The sequence below is a fragment of the Phaenicophaeus curvirostris genome, chromosome 26 (genome assembly GCF_032191515.1).
Source record: "Phaenicophaeus curvirostris isolate KB17595 chromosome 26, BPBGC_Pcur_1.0, whole genome shotgun sequence".
Taxonomy (NCBI): Eukaryota; Metazoa; Chordata; class Aves; order Cuculiformes; family Cuculidae; genus Phaenicophaeus; species Phaenicophaeus curvirostris.
The window spans coordinates 1,624,495-1,640,777 of record NC_091417.1 but is presented as its reverse complement, the minus strand read 5'-3'; the positions used below and the strand labels follow the sequence as shown (position 1 = coordinate 1,640,777).

The window sequence follows — 16,283 nt, the reverse complement described above, 5'->3', positions numbered from 1 at the left end:
CCATCCCTGGAGGGGTTCCAGGCCAGGTTGGATGGGGCTTGGAGCAACCAATTCCAGTGGGAGGTGTCCCTGCCCCTGGCAGGGGTGGAACTGGATGGGCTTTGTGGTCCCTTCCAACTCAAACTATTCTACGATTCTATAGGTTGCACATGTTTTAACCATCAGGATCGAGCTCAGATGAGCTTAAAATCAAGAGGGAGCTGCACCAAACACCACCAAAGCCAAAGCAATTCCTTTGCAGGCCACATCCCCCCAAATGAAGCAGCACATCAGGACCTACCAGAGCATTGCAGGTGGCCAGGCTGGCAGAGGGCAAAGCAATTCCTACCCAGGGACATCAGAGCGTAAGAAACTCACTCCCAAACCCCTTCCACCTGCTTCCCCTCCTCTTCTTATACTCCTCCCAAACTCACCCAGCTGGAGCTGCTCCTGGCTGAGTGGAGCCCATCAACAGCAGCTGCTGGCAGGGGATTCACTGCAGCAAGAGAAGGAAAAGCATTGACCCCTGGCTAAACGTAAAGATCTTTCAAATATGTGATATTGGAATTACCATGAGGTTGTTCAGTTCTGACAAACAGCTGAGTTGCTGCCCCAGTTAAGCAATAAAAACACACCTTAAATATGAAAAATATAACGGAGCTACTTTCATTGACTTCCCTAATAAAAGGCTTGGAAAGATAAAGGCTGGAGAAGGATTTTCTCCATCAGTCACAGCAGGTATGACAGAGTCCAGGCAGGATCGGGCTTAACGATGATGAACGTGTGTTCAGGGTAGATTTGCTTCCCAGTCCATGGGTCAGAACCTCTCCAGAGGGAACGAGAGGCTCCCTGAGCGCTTTGTCACTGGGTTTGCTCTCAGCTCTACCCTCTGCCCGTTGGCTACCAAGCCCTGAGATGTGGAGAGAAGGGACCGAAGCCCAGTTGTGCTGGAAGTGCAGCTCGAGGAGCCTCAACTGTGCTGATCCACCCCATCCGCCCCAGATCCGCAGCGCCTGTCGCGGCTCTGAAGTTCCCAAACCTCCCAACTGCCAGGGAAGCGCTTGAAAAAGCGTCTGTAGCTGAAAAGCAGATGACAAGTAAAAAGAACCCTGAATTTATTGTTTTCTTAGAATTTAGAGTGGGAGGAAAGAAAATGGGACGCCCCATGATTTTTTAATGCCTGCAGTTGGCAGTTCCATATTTAATGTGACAGCATCCCTTTAAGAAAAATATGTTCATACACAGGGAAGAAAATAAATTGGCGAAGCAATTTGCTTTCAAGCCAGCCTGACAATTCTCCACACAAACACTTTACTGCAACCTCGGTTGAGCTACACTGGCCGGCGCTCCGTGCTGGGCAGCATATAATCTAAGAGTTTAAGGATGCTTCACTTGGTTGACAAGCCCATCTGCTAATACTGGAAGCAGCAATTTATCCCAGAGATGGTACAAAGAGAGAGTGGAAGAAATAATTCATTGTGTGTGAGCCGACGAGGAGACGCGTTGTCGTGTTATCACGCTGACAACCTCACAATACAAACAGAGATGCTTGTTACAGAGTCTGAACCCGGCACGATCAAAAGGGTTTCTTCATTCAGGGTAGGAAGAGGGGGAAAAAAAAAGAAGGAAGAAAGGAAAAGGAGAGCTAAATCAAAGCCTATGCTTGCCATTGCTCATAAAAGAAACTTGTGAGGATTGCTTTCTGCAGAGCAATTAGTCACCAGGATCTGAGGTGAGAGCCGATCTGAGCTCCTGTCTCTCTCTGGGCTGCAGGAGCATCAGCCCCTGCACCGAACTTTGGTCTCTGCTCAGGGCAGCGTGGGGGGGACACGGGCAGGCTGGCCGTGCCAGTGGGAAGGATGGGTCTGAGGAAGGCAAAGCACGATAGTGTTGGAGCCACAGGGAGCAGAGGAGCGAGAAAACTGGGGTACAACCCCATCCCTTGCTTCTGCATCCACCCTCATCTCATGCCTGGGCTAGAGGGACCACGCAGCCGGTGCTTGATGCCTGCCAATTAGCTGTGGCGATCCCTCCATCTGCAGGTGATTTTTGCAACCGTTTATTTGTTTATAGAAATTTAGAGGTGTTTCTCAGCATCCCACCCTGCAAACCAGCCCAGACTGGGGTGATCAGCAAGGACAAGGAGATGCCACTGAGGGTTCCCCAAGAGCAATGGGCGAAGACCTCATCCTGGAGCTCCGCGAGGAGGAACTTTGCTGCAGCCTTCAGCCTCGGCTCACGGCTTGAAATGCTGACTGGGCTGTGAACCGCTGAGAAGCTGTCACTGACAGGCAGGGAAATTAAACGGGACAGACGACAATTAATTGTCCATGTCTTTCGGTGTCTCCTGGATAGGGACTAATGAAGTTTTACATTACTCACTGGCCAGAGGACAGAAGGAAAAGAGTTCTAGAGCTCGGGTTTAATCAGTTCACTGATAAACGTGACCTGAATTGGTCACCTCCTCTCCACACGCTGTTTTGGTTTCTCTGGTTGTCTCCGAGCTCAGCAGCCCGTGGCTCCCGCGTGCTGGCTGGATGCGCTCCCCTGCTCCTACAGCACCAGGAGAAACTCACAGGAGCCCGGTCGCTGCAGCGTGAGCATCCTTTGCTGTAGCAGAGGCCACCGGGGTCAGGACAGAAGCACGTGTGTCCAATTAAAGTGAGAAACCTTTGCTCCCAGAGGCCAGAAGGCAGCGAATGTTGGCTGGCAGCGCAGGTGGCAGCTCTAATATTTATTTGGGCAGCACCATTAATGTTATTTAATGAGCTCTAGCAGGTCAGCTTTCCTGTTTGAAAGGAATTTGTAAACGGACTCATGAAAAGTTATTTGTCTCCCTGCCATGGAAAACACGTGGACAGAGGCTGTGAGGAGTCGGACCTGGGCATGCAGAGCTCGGCATGGTACGTGCCACCGGCAGCTCGCTGGGTAGGAGCAGCTCCAGGCAGGTTTGTAATGACTAGTCCCATCTCAGGCTTGGTTGGCACGGGAGGAGGGACTCTTGATGGGACTGAGACTCACCCTGACCAGGTATTTTGCCTGCTTCCTTTCCCAGTCCAGCCCCATCAGGGCAGCCAGAGAAAGAAGCACAGAGCCCATCATTGCTCCATGGTTGGGGAGTGCTTAAGTGGCTATGGGGTCCCTGCTGGGGAGCCCACAGGAGCCTCGCTCAGCGCTGAGCAAGCCAAGGCACCCGGTACGCACCTCCCTCCCACGTGTTGGTGTTGAACGGATGAAGATCTCCCTCCTCCCACCTCCCTGCTGCTCACCTGCCTCCCACGCCGCCCGGCACGCGTGACACTGTGATCGCTGCAGCGCTGCCACCGCAGGGGCTGCCTCGCTGTCCCTGGGTGGTGCCTGACCGGGGGGACACAGTAGGGCTGGCACAGACGGGGCAGCTCACATCGACCCCTGGGCACAACCCGTCAGCAGCGCAGGAGCCGCAATGGGAGGAGAGGCTGGTTCTTCCACAGGGCGAAGCTTGGGAGCTGCCATCCTTCCAGCTAGATATGAGACATAGCAAATTCCAGGAGACGGGAACCACAGCCGCAAGGTGGCCTGGGCAGAGGGGCTGGCAAAGCCACCTCCCGGGATGCCGCCAGACAACATGGTCCGTCCGTGCCAAGGGTCCAGGCGTGTTCATGAGTGGGCACAGCGCCACCCTTGAAGACAGGATCGGGGGAAGCAGCCAAGGCACGGCCCTGCAGGATGCCTCTGGGCCACGTGCGGGGCTGGCTTCCCAACAGGAACGCCAGCAGCCAGCCCGCCAGGAGAGCTCACCTGTCCCTGCGGCGAGCGTTGCTTCCAGGTGCAATGGAGCAGCAGCACGTGTTCCAAGCAGGGACGTGCAGGAGGGTGAGAAGGGGCTCTTCCTTCCAACCCGAGGCCATAAACCCCCTCGGTGGCTGCAGCCCCGCAAAGTACCTGGGTGTTTGCTCACCAGGGAGGGCAGCTGGAGCATCGTAGTACCTGGACGCTTGTTCACCAGTGAGGGCAAGTGGAGCATCGTAGTACCTGGATGCTCGCTAAGCATGGAAGGCAACCAGAGCATCACCAAGCAGCGTGCATGCAGCATTCCAGCCCTGCACCAGGCACCAAGCCCCGTGGCACCCGCACCCATGCCCTGAGCTCACTCTGCAGAGCCCAGCACCGCCCCGGCACTGCCCGCGATCACCCCGAGCCCTGGGTGCAAAGGGATGCGAGCGGAGGACCGCAGCGAACGGCTCCTCGCTGCTGGCAGCTGGCGAGAGGTGGAGGCGTTGCTGTTATGAAAACATGCGAGGGCTGTGTCTGAAAACATTGCAAGGAGCCAGCTACATAAATAGGCCCTTTATGGTTCTTCCCTGCTCTAAGACAGGCCCTTTCACATGCTCTTGGCTCCGGCACGGCGGGGATACTCGGCTCAAAGAGCTCTTCGTGTTGGGTGTGGAGGAAACAGGGAGCCACCGGCAGCCAGGGAGGCTGAGAACTGCCCGGTGCAGCCCCAACACCCGCCTGGATGGGAGAAAAACTGGTTTGGGGCAGGTCAGGAGACAACAGCGATGGGGCCGGCCGGGTCCAACACGGAGCGAGACAGCTGCACATCAGAGATGCCACATTGTGCCCAGCCAGGAGCATCCAGTGTCTGCCCTGGGGCAGCCCTCGCAGTGAGGCTGGACTCCAGGACGCGACACCCCCTGCAACACCCCACTAGCCCGTACAGCACAGGACCAGCATTTTATGGTCCACCCATAGCCCAATTCCACACTGTTTTGCACCAAACCCAGGGAGGAGCCTACTCCATGCACGCAGGGATGATTTGCAGAGCTGGGGCTACCCCACAGCTCCCAGCTCCTTTCCCCCCTGCAGCCATCACCCTACTGCGAGATTGAGCCTCTTCCAGGGATGGAACAGGCAATGCCGGGCTCCCCGCAGACTCCGTGTGCGGGCACCGTGCCCTGTTGCCTCCCACCCCCAAGCCCCACAAGCTCCCTGGAAATGGGGCTGTGCAGGGAGCTATTTCTGTCTGGGTGACACCCACCCAGCCCCCAGCAGCGCGGAGCAGCAGCCCTGCCAGCATCCCTCCCTCTGCCCTGGCAGCTGCCAACGTGTTGACACCTGAGCAATAATCTCTCTTTCCTCATCCGAGATGCTCTGAGGCGAGCAGCAGAGCAAAGGGCGCTGCTGTTCCTCGGGAGAAGGTGCCTGCTGGCACCCACCTAAGAGGATAAGCAGGAGGGGAGGAGGCTTTGTGGGTGTTACGGGGGGAGCCTGCAGCCCTGGCTCCCACCATACCCCTTCGCAGGCAGGTTTGCAGCCCTGACTCACTCCTTTCTCACTCTTTCCAGGTCACACACTTGAGAAAGCAGCGTGGCAAATCCCAGCTCTCCAGCAGGATTTTCTGCTTGAAGGACAAGAGCCTCCAGCTCAGCAGGCAGCTTTGCTTTCCCAAGTTCTGGGATCTCAAACCTTCCTCCACCAGTCACCCGAGCACGGTTCCAACCCCTTCCCGAGCAGGGGGTGCTCCCACTACCCCAGCAGCCCATGGAGAAGCAGCTCATGCTCCCACACAGGCTCTGTGATGCCCATGGAGAAGGGACTGGGAAGGCAGGGACCAGGACTGCTGTCACAGGACACGGGCAGCAGCTGCTCCGCTGCCACCTCCTCCGCAAGGAGCACACCTCAGCACCACAGAGAGCGAGCAGGTGCTATCCATTTATCCTCTCATTAGGGAGTTGTCATTAATTGAGCCCCTCCAGTGGCCATAGAGCCCCACGATCCATCCAGTGCCAGCAGCTGTGGTGCAGCAGCAGCTCTCTAGTTCTTCCAGCCACATCTATTTAACACCCTTACAATTCAGTTTATGCCCCCTCAGCGGCAAACGTCCCCCCCGGTGTGGGAAAGCTGGTGACTAAAGCAGTGGGTGAATGATTAGTGACTCAGCGGATAATTTTGCTCATCTCGTGGCTTTTTTTAGCACGGGGAGGACAGAGCTCACACAGCAAACCCTCGCCCTGCACCACCACCCCCGGCACCCCGGGGCTGAGCTGCCCACCTGCCACTGGGGAGCTTCTGCAAGGCAAGGAGGTTCTGCTGGGGAAAACAGGCTTGGCCAGGAGAAGAGGGCTGGAGCACCTCCCGTATGAGGACAGGCTGAGAGACTTGGAGTTGTCCAGCCTGGAGAAAAAGAAGGCTCTGGGGAGACCTTAGAGCAGCTTCCAGGACTGAAAAGGGGCTCCAGGAAAGATGGGGAGGGGCTCTTGATCAGGGAGAGGATGAGGGGAATGGTTTTCAGCTGAAAGACAGAGAGTGAGATGAGATCTTAGGAAAAAGGGTTTTACTATGAGGGTGGTGAGAGATTGCCCAGAGCAGGGGTGGCTGCCCCATCCCTGGAGGGGTTCAAGGCCAGGCTGGATGGGGCTTGGAGCCCCTGATCCAGTGGGAGGTGTCCCTGCCCAGGGCAGGGGTGGGACTGGGTGGGCTTTGAGGTCCAAACCATTCCATGATTCTATGAAATCAGACAACACCGCCAAGGGCTTTGGCTTCTTCTTAATGCTCCCCTTTAGTTTTCCCTTGATCACCTGGGAGAAGGAAAGGCAGAGCTACAGCCCTGGTTAGCCAGGAGGCGCAGGCAGCGCTCGCTGCACGGTTCGTGCCGCGCTGGAGCTGACCCGCCAGCAGCTTTTGTCAAGAGCAAAGCACTAAGCTCTTGTCTTAGCTGTAACTGATGTCTGAAAACACCAGGTGCCGGCTTGAATTAACAAGCTCTTTGAGCTGGGATTCTGCTGCGAAACAAGGCGAGATCGGGGCAAACGCTGCCGGAGATAACCTCTGCCCGTGCCATCTGCCGCCGCAGCACGGGGCACCAACCCTGCACTGACATCCTGGGGACCACACGGAAGGCTGCGTCCTGGAGACGGCGACAGGGACGTGCCAGGAATCTCTTGTCATCTCTACAGACACATCAGCCATCCAAGAGCTGAAGGCCAGCGTGGCAAAGCCGGGTCCCAGCCCTGGGTGGCTCCGTGCCCAGCAGCGCTGACCCCGCCGCCAGTGCTCCCAGACCTCTGCGTGACCAGTGCAGGAGCAGAGCTTGAGATCTACACCCTTGGCACCATCACCATGCCTGCTTTGATCCCCCTCCATCCCACTTCAGCCACTCCCATGCCACCTCCCAGCACAGAACCATGAGCAGGTGGTCCCTGCACCAGTACGACCAGTGTGCCCAGTACCAGCGACTCCTGTTTCCCCTGGGGAGCTGCTGGTCACCCAGCATCACCAACCACTCCCGTGGGATGGGACAGACCAACACAGCCCCAAAACAGCTCCAGAGGAGGCAGCTCAACCCTCTGGGGGATGAGGAATTGCTGCCTCCCTAAAGAGGCTTCTCTCTCACTTTCTCTTTAATGATTTCCCAGCTGCTTCCCCATTTTAGCTGATAATGGGGCTTCACTATCTATCTGGATTTGAGAGTTGCTTGCCTTGTTCAAGCTGAAAAAAATCAATTCCCCTCTCACTCAAATCTTTCCAAGACAGATGAACTGAAGATCGTGCCTGCCTGAGCAAAATATTTATTCAGTCTGGGAACAGATTTACTTTTGAACCTTCTATAAATACAGCTGAGGGCCCCGATTTAATCCCTTAACAGAAGACCTAATTTTATTCGATTTCTGTTTTTTAAAATCCTCCCTTTTCCTGTGCCTTGTCAGCAGGTGAAAAAAGGCAGATATTTTGACACCTGCCTTTGCGATGAGCTCCAGAGCGTGGCCGTGCGGGTCGGGATGTCCATGCATGGTCCTGCAGCGGGTCAGGGCTCAGCAGTGCTAGGGACCCCTGTGTCACTGATTTGTGGGCTCTGCAGGGGCTCCGTGCTCTTGGTTACTAATTCAAACCCCATGGAAGTGTTACTAGGGGCCGGGGTAGGCAAAGAGAAGCCAATTTCTCCATGAAGGCATCTCCAGGACCCTGCGAGCATCCCTGTGCGGCGCCAAAGCCACCACGCTGCCCAGCTTGGTGCAGCCACCGCCTGGCCCCACGCAAAACCTCGTAGCCCCCAGGACCAGCAACTTCCATCCTGTGACCACATTGGAAGAGACCCACCGGATCATTGAGTCCAACCATTCCCATCAATCACTAACCCATGTCCCTCAGCACCTCGTCCACCTGTCCCTTAAACCCCTCCAGGGAAGGGGACTCAACCCCCTCCCTGGGCAGCCTCTGCCAGGGACCAATGACCCTGTCTGTGAAAAATTTTTTCCTAATGTTCAGCCTGAACCTCTCCTGGCGGAGCTTGAGTTGTGGTCCTCACAACTGGCCTGAGAAGGAAAAGCTCCTTCATCCCTTGGGTGTGGGTGGGCAGTGGAAATTTGGCCCCTGGAGCACACGGGGTGGCTCTGCCACCGGCCAGAACCTCACCAGCATGTGCCTTCACCTTCCGTGCCAACAGGGATTTCAAATCATGGAATGGTTTGGGTTGGAAGGGACCTCAAAGCCCATCCAGTCCCACCCCTGCCATGGGCAGGGACACCTCCCACTGGATCAGGGGCTCCAAGCCCCATCCAGCCTGGCCTTGAACCCCTCCAGGGATGGGGCAGCCACCCCTGCTCTGGGCAGCCTGGGATAGGGACTCCCTATCTTCACAGGGAAACATTTCTCCTTAAGATCTCATCTCAACCTCCCCTCTTTCAGCTGAAAACCATTCCCCTTGTCCTACCCCTGCACTCCCTGATCAAGCAGCCAAGTTGTCAGGAGGTGAAACGTTCCCAAGGATGAACAGAAGAGCTTTCCCACTGCTAAGGGGAGAACAAATCCAACCAGGTGCTGGACCCTGATTCCCTCCTGCATGAGCCCATCCTGGTGCTTCCCAGGACAACGCTCGCTGCTGCCCAGAGCAGCACCCGGAGGTGCAGGTGGCTGCTGGGCTCCTGTAAATCCCTTCTCCTCATCCGCCGCCTAAGTCGCGCTCATCCTGCCCCGCGAGCGCCCAGCCCGCAGCGCCGCGTGCCTTCCAGCGGCAACGGAGCAGCACCAATAATCTCCCCTCCGTGTCTGGCCAGGGAAGCTGGAGACTGATGCGGATTAAAACATCGGAGGGCCCATCCCAGCTCTGTCCCTGAGCTCCAGAGAAACTCGCAGCCAGCAACGAGCTCACACGCAACCACGGGACCAACAACCTGAGTCCCGGCTTGGGCAAGAGGGTTGTCCTGTTCCCATTTCAAAGGCCACGTTCCCACCCTGTGGGAGCTCTTCCGAAGGCACAGCGTGCCCTCCATTGCGCCTGGCTCGCTGGTTTGACACACTTATTAAATTGCTATTATGCCTGTTTGCTAATTACCTCCTCTGGAAACTGGAGAGGAGACAAATTTGACATTGAGCTGTGAAACCCAGCAACCCTACGGATGCTGGATCCAGAAGGGCTGGAGGGTGTGCAGAGGTCTGGAAACAGAGTGGTGGCTGAAGCATCCCTTCCCCTCCTCTCACAGCCCCATGGTCTGAGTGTGCTGCCCCCCCAAACCCAGTGGGAAGGGACGGGAGCTCCAGGGAACCCCCTCACCCCGCACCCCGGGGGCACCAGCCCTGCCCTCCCGCACCCCGTGGCACCCGGCGCGCAGATTAATCTGGGCGCGCTTTAATCCGTTAAAGCCCTTTCGTAACAGCACTCAAAAATAAGCCTGGAGAGTTCCTAATACTCCTTGAAAATTTGGAGTTGGGGTATTTATAGGGTCTTGCCCTTGCGTGAGACCGAGCGCACCCGGCGATGGGTGAGAGGGGGGGACCCGGGGGTCTCGCTCCCCGATCCTGCTCAGAGCCTGCTTTGTGCCACCTCCCTGCTTTCCGACGCTCCGTAACAGGCTTCCCTTGTTTGGGCTTTTTGTTTTTTTTTTTTTTTCTTTTCCCCTTAAAAACATTTCTGGGCTCCTCAGAAGCAACCCCAGCCCCGGCGCACAGTCAGGCTCTGTGCGGAGCTGCCTCCAGCGCTGCTGACCAAGATAAACAGCGTCGGCCCCACTAGTGTGTGCGGGGAGGACACGGGCAGGTGAGGGGAGTGGAGGATAAACATAGAATCATCGAATGGTTTGGGTTGGAAGGGACCTCAAAGCCCACCCAGTCCCACCCCTGTCCTGGGCAGGGACACCTCCCACTGGATCAGGGGCTCCAAGCCCCATCCAGCCTGGTCTTGGACACCTCCACTGCTCTGGGCAACCTGTTCCAGGGCCTCCCCACCCTCACAGGAAAACATTTCTTCCTAAGATCTCCTCTCAATCTCCCCTCTTTCAGCTAAAAGCCATTTGCCACGCGGTTTCCCAAAGCCGTGACCGGCAGCTCCTGGATGCTCCGGGCTGTGGTACTTTTCCCAGTTCAAAGGCAGCTGAGGTCTCAAAGGGAACTGGGAGGTGAAAGGAAGGTGAGAAGCAGCCTCTGATCGTACCCTGGCAAAACCTACCCCGCATTCAACAGCTCCTTCAAGCCCTTTGGATGTGCTGGAGCCAGCGGCTGCACGTCAGAGCCAGAAATACCCAAACTGGAAACGAATCCGCCTGCATCCCACACGCTGAGACGCCCCAGCCCATCCTGGTGGCTTCGGGACAAAGTCCTGCTGATGGGAACAGGCCTGGGGGACCTCGGCGCACGCATGCCACACAGACAAATACAGACCAAACCTGGCACTGTGCAGGTGCCCACTGGGATACCAGGTACCTGACCCAGGATAGGAGGAAAATCAACCCAGGGAGGGGGAGAAAATCAGTCCAGACTGGGGGATCCATTCAGATGGAGCAGAGCGTGTCTGGAGAAAGATCAGTGGGAGCCACCAAGGACCCTCTGCTCCCCACGGCCACACAGAGTGGAGATGAGGGGTCCCCATCCCATGGGCACCTCCTTCTGTGAGGAAAAACATTTCTGCAACCACCTCTGAGCCCGTGGAGTATGAAACGACAACCTGGACTTGGAGCCAAGCTGAGCAAAACCTACGGTGGTTTTATTCCTCTGGGATCAACCCTGGGGGCTGAAGGAGCCCAGCATCTCGCCGTGGGAGGGGGCGCGGACACCCCGGCTGCTGCAGCCTCTGCCGAGGCGCACACAGCCGCAGGGGCTCCCATCTCCAGGCAGATACGGGCACGGATTAGGACTTAACCTCAAAATGTTTCCCTTGCAATTTCCAAGCAATCTTTCTTATCAACTAATTAAAAAATTTCCATAATTAGGCCAGGGCAAATCACGACTTGGGAACGTTCCCGTTTCACAGCAGCGCAGATTTGTTCTGTGCTGAGGGCTCTGAGCTCCCACCTGAGCCGGGCAGCTCTCCCACCACGTCTCAGCCCAGACTCACCCTCTTCAGACCCTGCAGCCCCCCAAGAGCTCTAAACCCCGCTGGGAAGGGCCCGGGAAGAGCTGGGGTCCCCACGCTGCTCCATCACCTTCACCCCTGACCATCATGGGAGATCTCACACGTGGGCAGCACCTCCCCAGGGCCCCCAGGAGTATTCATCCTGGGGAAGAAAGTGATGAAGAGAGAGTGGTGAAGCCTTGGATGCAGCTGCCCAGGGCAGCGAGGGAAGTTCCCATCCATGGACTTGTCCAAAACCCCATGTAGCTGGAGCACTTTGAGCCACAGTTTAGTGATTGATGGGAATGGTTGGACTCGATGACCCGGTGGGTCTTTTCCAGCCTGGTGGTGGTTCTATGATTCGATGGTTTAGCAGGCACGGAGAGGTTGGGCTGATGGTTGGACTGGATGAGCTTAGAAGTCATTCCAACCTTAATGGTTCTGTGATTCTAAGACAAAAACCTGCATCCCTCTCATCCCAGGGGAGCTTCCCATGGGAATCCATCACCCTACCTGGGCACACCTGAGCTCAGCTCAAGGCTCCCTAAATACCCAGGTTCCCTTTTACAACTTGTAAGTAAATTGTTGTAGTTCTAATGAAAAATGAGCACTTGTTACCATGCAGCCGCAGACTGGATTTCCTTGAGAGCACAGATATAATTCTTGACAGGGGCTTCCCGACACATAAATTATGACGCTATTTTGGAGGCAGTCTCAGAACATCAGACTAAGAAACGGCCTTTGTACATCACAATATTGCTTCTCAATTGACAAACAGACCCTCATGGGCTTCATTACTTTGCTTCGGGCGCACGTTTTTTGCATTTCTATGTTCCCTAGGAATGATTAAAGGGCTGCAGAACCGTGGGTTCTGGGCTCAGAAAATACAAACACCAGCTTCAATTGAGCTAGGAAAGAAGAAAAGTAGTTTGCTGGGATGAGGAGCTCAGAGAAAGGCTCAATGTTCCTCTGGTGTTTCCCAGGATGGGTTTCATAGAACCAGAGAATGATTTGGGTTGGAAGGGACCTTAAAGCCCAACCAGTTCCTGCCATGGGCACAAGACCAGGCTGCTCAATGCCCCATCCTCAATTAACCTGTTCAGTACTCAGTTGAGAACATCTCTGAAAGGTCCTTGTTTATTCAATAGCAGACCTCTACCACACACTTTTAGAAACACGTGGATGTCCCAGAAACACCAGATAAAAGCCAAAGCAAGGGGAAGATCTCCAGAAACGCACCAAATCACAGCCCTGGGACGAGGGTGCCTTCCCTGGCCACAAGCTTCAAGGATGCTGGAGCAAGGCTAGAGGATGTTTTTGGTTGGAATGGATGGTTGTAGCCGGGGGAGTTCCTGGTGTTGCTCTGGTGGGGCCCCAGCATTGCTCCAGGATCCAGGAACACTGGCCACAGCGTTACCCCAGGCTCCAGGGATGCTGCTCCCAGGGCTCACCCATGGGGATAACCAGCTGGAGAGCTCAGAGGGGAAGGGCTGGGGCAGCTCTGCCCCACCAGCACATGGAAGGGAGCCTCATCCCACGCCCCTGCGTGTGCCAGGCAGCCAATGCCAGGGACGGATACACGGCACCGAGAGCTACCCAGCCTCCAAACGCGACCCAGCAGCCCACACAGCGAGTGGGAGGGGAAACCCCACAGTTTAGGGTGTGATGCTGCTGTGCAGCCGGTTCTGTTCCGCGCCTCAGGTTCTGCGGTATTTATACTCTAATCTGCCAGCAAAAATAGACTCAGCACACCCGGGCTGGGTGTCTCGCCTCTTTGTGCTGAAAGAGATGGGAGAAGCCAAGCAGGAGGGGAGGGATGGGAAGGCAGCTCAAACCCAGCGAGCAGCGCGTGGCGTCTCCGTGCATGGGTTCACCGTTGGGTTTCATCAACCAGCAGAGCCTCTAATCCTCACCCACCACAGACGGGACACACACCCTGCACGGTCCAGCGACAGGGATGAGGCTCTGAGGTCAGTCAGCTGCCAGCCCCAACAAATATTTCTTATTCTCAGGGTTATTAAACCAACCTCCTGCTTTATCCATACTGGAGGCTGCTGTTTAATCAAGGCAGAACCTCGTTCGAGCAGGCAGCAGCAAGAGCAGCCGCTCCAGAGACCGAGCCGAGCGCAACGCAAGAGCTCAGGGATGCTCGTGCACAGTGGGAAGTCACAGCTCAGCGTGACGTCACCACCCTGATAACACACAGCAACGCTCGGCACATTCACACGGAGCTCAGGGTTGTGCGAGTTCCTCGCTTTAAAGCTCGTGGCAGATTGCGGAGCAAGCAAGAAACCTCACAGCACCCGTTATCGCCAGCCTGGCTCTGAACTCCACGCATGGCAGGAGTTTCTCATCAGCAGAGTCCCCCCAGCAGCCACCGAGGGACCCGAGCGGTTCTTCCCATCCCCGCGGAGCCGTTTCAGCCGAGTGACAAATATCACTCAGAGCAGCCGACGCTGGGCTGGATGCTTCATCGGAAAACACCTGCAGCCACTTAAAATAAAAGCAGTCAATGATTTGCCTCGCGCTGCCTGTAGAAACTCCGCGCCAGGCTGGCAGCCGGGGACAGAGCCTCGTTTATCCGCAGGCTCTCGCGCAGGGCGGCGCTGCCCATTGATGCTATTTTCAGGCGCTGTGCCCCACACGCACACACAGCAGCTCCCACAAAACGTCTCAGCTCCCTGTTCGGGCTCCCCACATAACCAGGGAGGTGGAGATGGGTTTTACCCAGCGCTGAGCAGCACAAGGCCAGCTCCTGCCTCACGTCACCACTGAAAACTGGTGCCGTGCTCCGCTCGGAGCAGGGGATGCCGCCCAGGACCCACAGACACATCCAGCCCTCGCAGGAGCAGGCAGATCAAGCAGAAAAGTGGTGCTGATCCCCTTCGCACCTGATTTAACCTAGAAGCCCTCTGAGCCTCCGGGAGTGCAAAGCTGGGCCCTAGACCCCTTACCTTCATGCAGAATCATCTCCTGTACACGAAACACGCTTTACGGTGTGATTCTGAAAACAAAAAGCAGCCACACGTGCCGAGGAGAGCTGGGAGCTCAGATTCTGCGCAAGAAGTTGTTCTCCCTCACCCGCATCCAGCGTTATCGGCTGCTCTGTCGAGGGCAGCGACCAGCACAGCCCCGCTCGCCGGGATCCACAAGGTTTGCTCTCAGGTAACTCCAGCCCTACCTCACCCTGACGCCCAACTCATCGAAAGCTTCCGCGATACCTCAGTGCTGCCTCAAGTTAATAGCAAAGCGCATTGATCAAAGGTGAGGAGGCAGCCCGCGATCTTCCGGATGAGGATGCTGCTTCTGTATCCCAGTTCGACCCTGCTCGACGAGTCCCTCTGCCTGGCCAAGGGGATTCAGCTCTGCCCCAGGATGCAGCCGCCCCGAGACCCAGCCACAAACAGAAAACACTTGTGTAAATCCTCAAAGTCCTTTTCTTTAAAATCCTCAGCTCCATTTCCAACACCAACCTCTCCGTGCCTCAGTAAATCAGGGATGCGAGCAGCGAGATGTGGGACGCGCAGGGTGAGCTGCACCCCCCGACACCCCGAGGGGCGCAGGGGGCCGAGGCTGCACCCACAGACACAGCCCCAGCACCCACCCACCCACCTCACCTGCACGCAGACACCTGGGCAAACGCCACCCAGGGCCCGGGCGCTGCCCGCAGCCCCAAACCCATCGCACGCCCGTGGGTTTGTGGTGCCCACAGAGCCCCCCCAGCTCACCTTTGCCAGGGTGTCTGTGCTGTCGGGGTACCCCGACAGCACAGACACCCTGGCAAAGGTGAGCTGGTGGGGGGCTCTGTGGGCACCACAAACCCCCGCAGGTTCTGCTCAGCATGGGAAAAGCAGCCCCGGGCAGGCAGGAGGGGCTGCAACCGGGGCAAAAGTTCCTCTGGAGAAGTTTTCCTCCTGACCTGACACCCTCCAGGGGAAAAGATCAGCAGGACCGAGGGTTCTGCCACCCTCCCAGCCCCTCTCCATCCTCATCCCAGCACACGGCGCCGCGCAGCCGGGCTTCTCCTTTCCATGCAGGAGCCGGGATGGAGGCGAGAGGAGGGGAGCATCCCCCGGCCGGACACTCATCCCTTCCCCACCGCATCCCACAACTTTCCCACGGCCGTAACTCCCCCGAACCCGCAGCCCGGCCCCGAGAACCGGTGGTATCGGGGCTCCCCGTGCCCCTCATCTCCCCCCACCAGCCCAGCCCAGCCCTACCTGCCCAGCCGCCCGGCTCCGCCGCCGTTTGCAGCATCCTCCCGCCGGCTGCTCGCTCCCGGCTGGCCGAGCGCGCTCCCGCGGGGGGAGGAGGAGGTGGAGGAGGAGGAGGAAAGGAAGAGGGGGGGGGGGGATGAAGGCAGCGTGCGCGCCGCCGCGGTCCCATTCCATCCCCACCCCCCCACAACCAGCCGTGCGCCCGCACGGGGAGGGAAGCGCATCCCGCATCCCGCATCCCGCATCCCGCATCCCTCGGAGCGGGGCGCTGCGGGTGGGGACAAGGATGCTGAGCAGGGTCTGGGGACCCCCCCCCCCGCTTGAGGAAGGGTGGTGGTGGCCCCCCCCAGGCGCTTCCCAAGGGATCTGAGGGGTCGGTGAGGTGTGACCTCTGCAGGGCACGGGGATGCCCGGTGCCACCAGGGCTTGGAGCACGGGGGTCTCGGTCCCCAGCCCCAAGCGCAGCAGCCACCCGGCTCCCCGGGAGCTCTCAGAGGGGACAGAGGAGGTGGCTGCAGGGCTTTGGTGAAGTCATCCTGGCTTCACGCCCTTTGCAGGCAGCTGGCAGCACGGTGGGATGACCCTTCACGCCCTCCAAAAGAGCTGGAATCGCCCAGCTCCTCCAGGAGGGGAACCCGAGCAACACCCCCCCTCCCTGCTCCTGCTGCTGGGTGACCTGTGAAGGTCCCTTCCAACCCAAAGCCCTCTGTGATCCACGGAGAGGGTGGAGGGAGGGCGCCTGCAGGGAGATGCTGTTTGCTCTGAAGTCATCGTAGGCTGAG

The 16,283-nt window shown here is 57.5% G+C and overlaps 1 protein-coding gene across 4 annotated transcripts in view; it reads right to left on the bottom strand.

Annotated features, from left to right (window-relative positions):
- ZNF385C (zinc finger protein 385C) overlaps positions 1-15,595 on the bottom strand; it is an 80,016-nt gene extending 64,421 nt beyond the window's left edge. For 2 of the 4 annotated variants that reach the window (XM_069877000.1, XM_069877001.1), the window contains exon 1: positions 15,505-15,595. In XM_069877000.1, the coding sequence (XP_069733101.1) occupies positions 15,505-15,541 (37 nt within the window). In that variant the 5' untranslated portion in view covers positions 15,542-15,595. Of the gene's footprint in view, positions 1-14,238; positions 14,270-15,504 lie in introns of those variants that run through there. The other 2 variants (XM_069877004.1, XM_069877002.1) reach the window with 2 other exon arrangements.
- Positions 15,596-16,283: the final 688 nt, after the last annotated feature.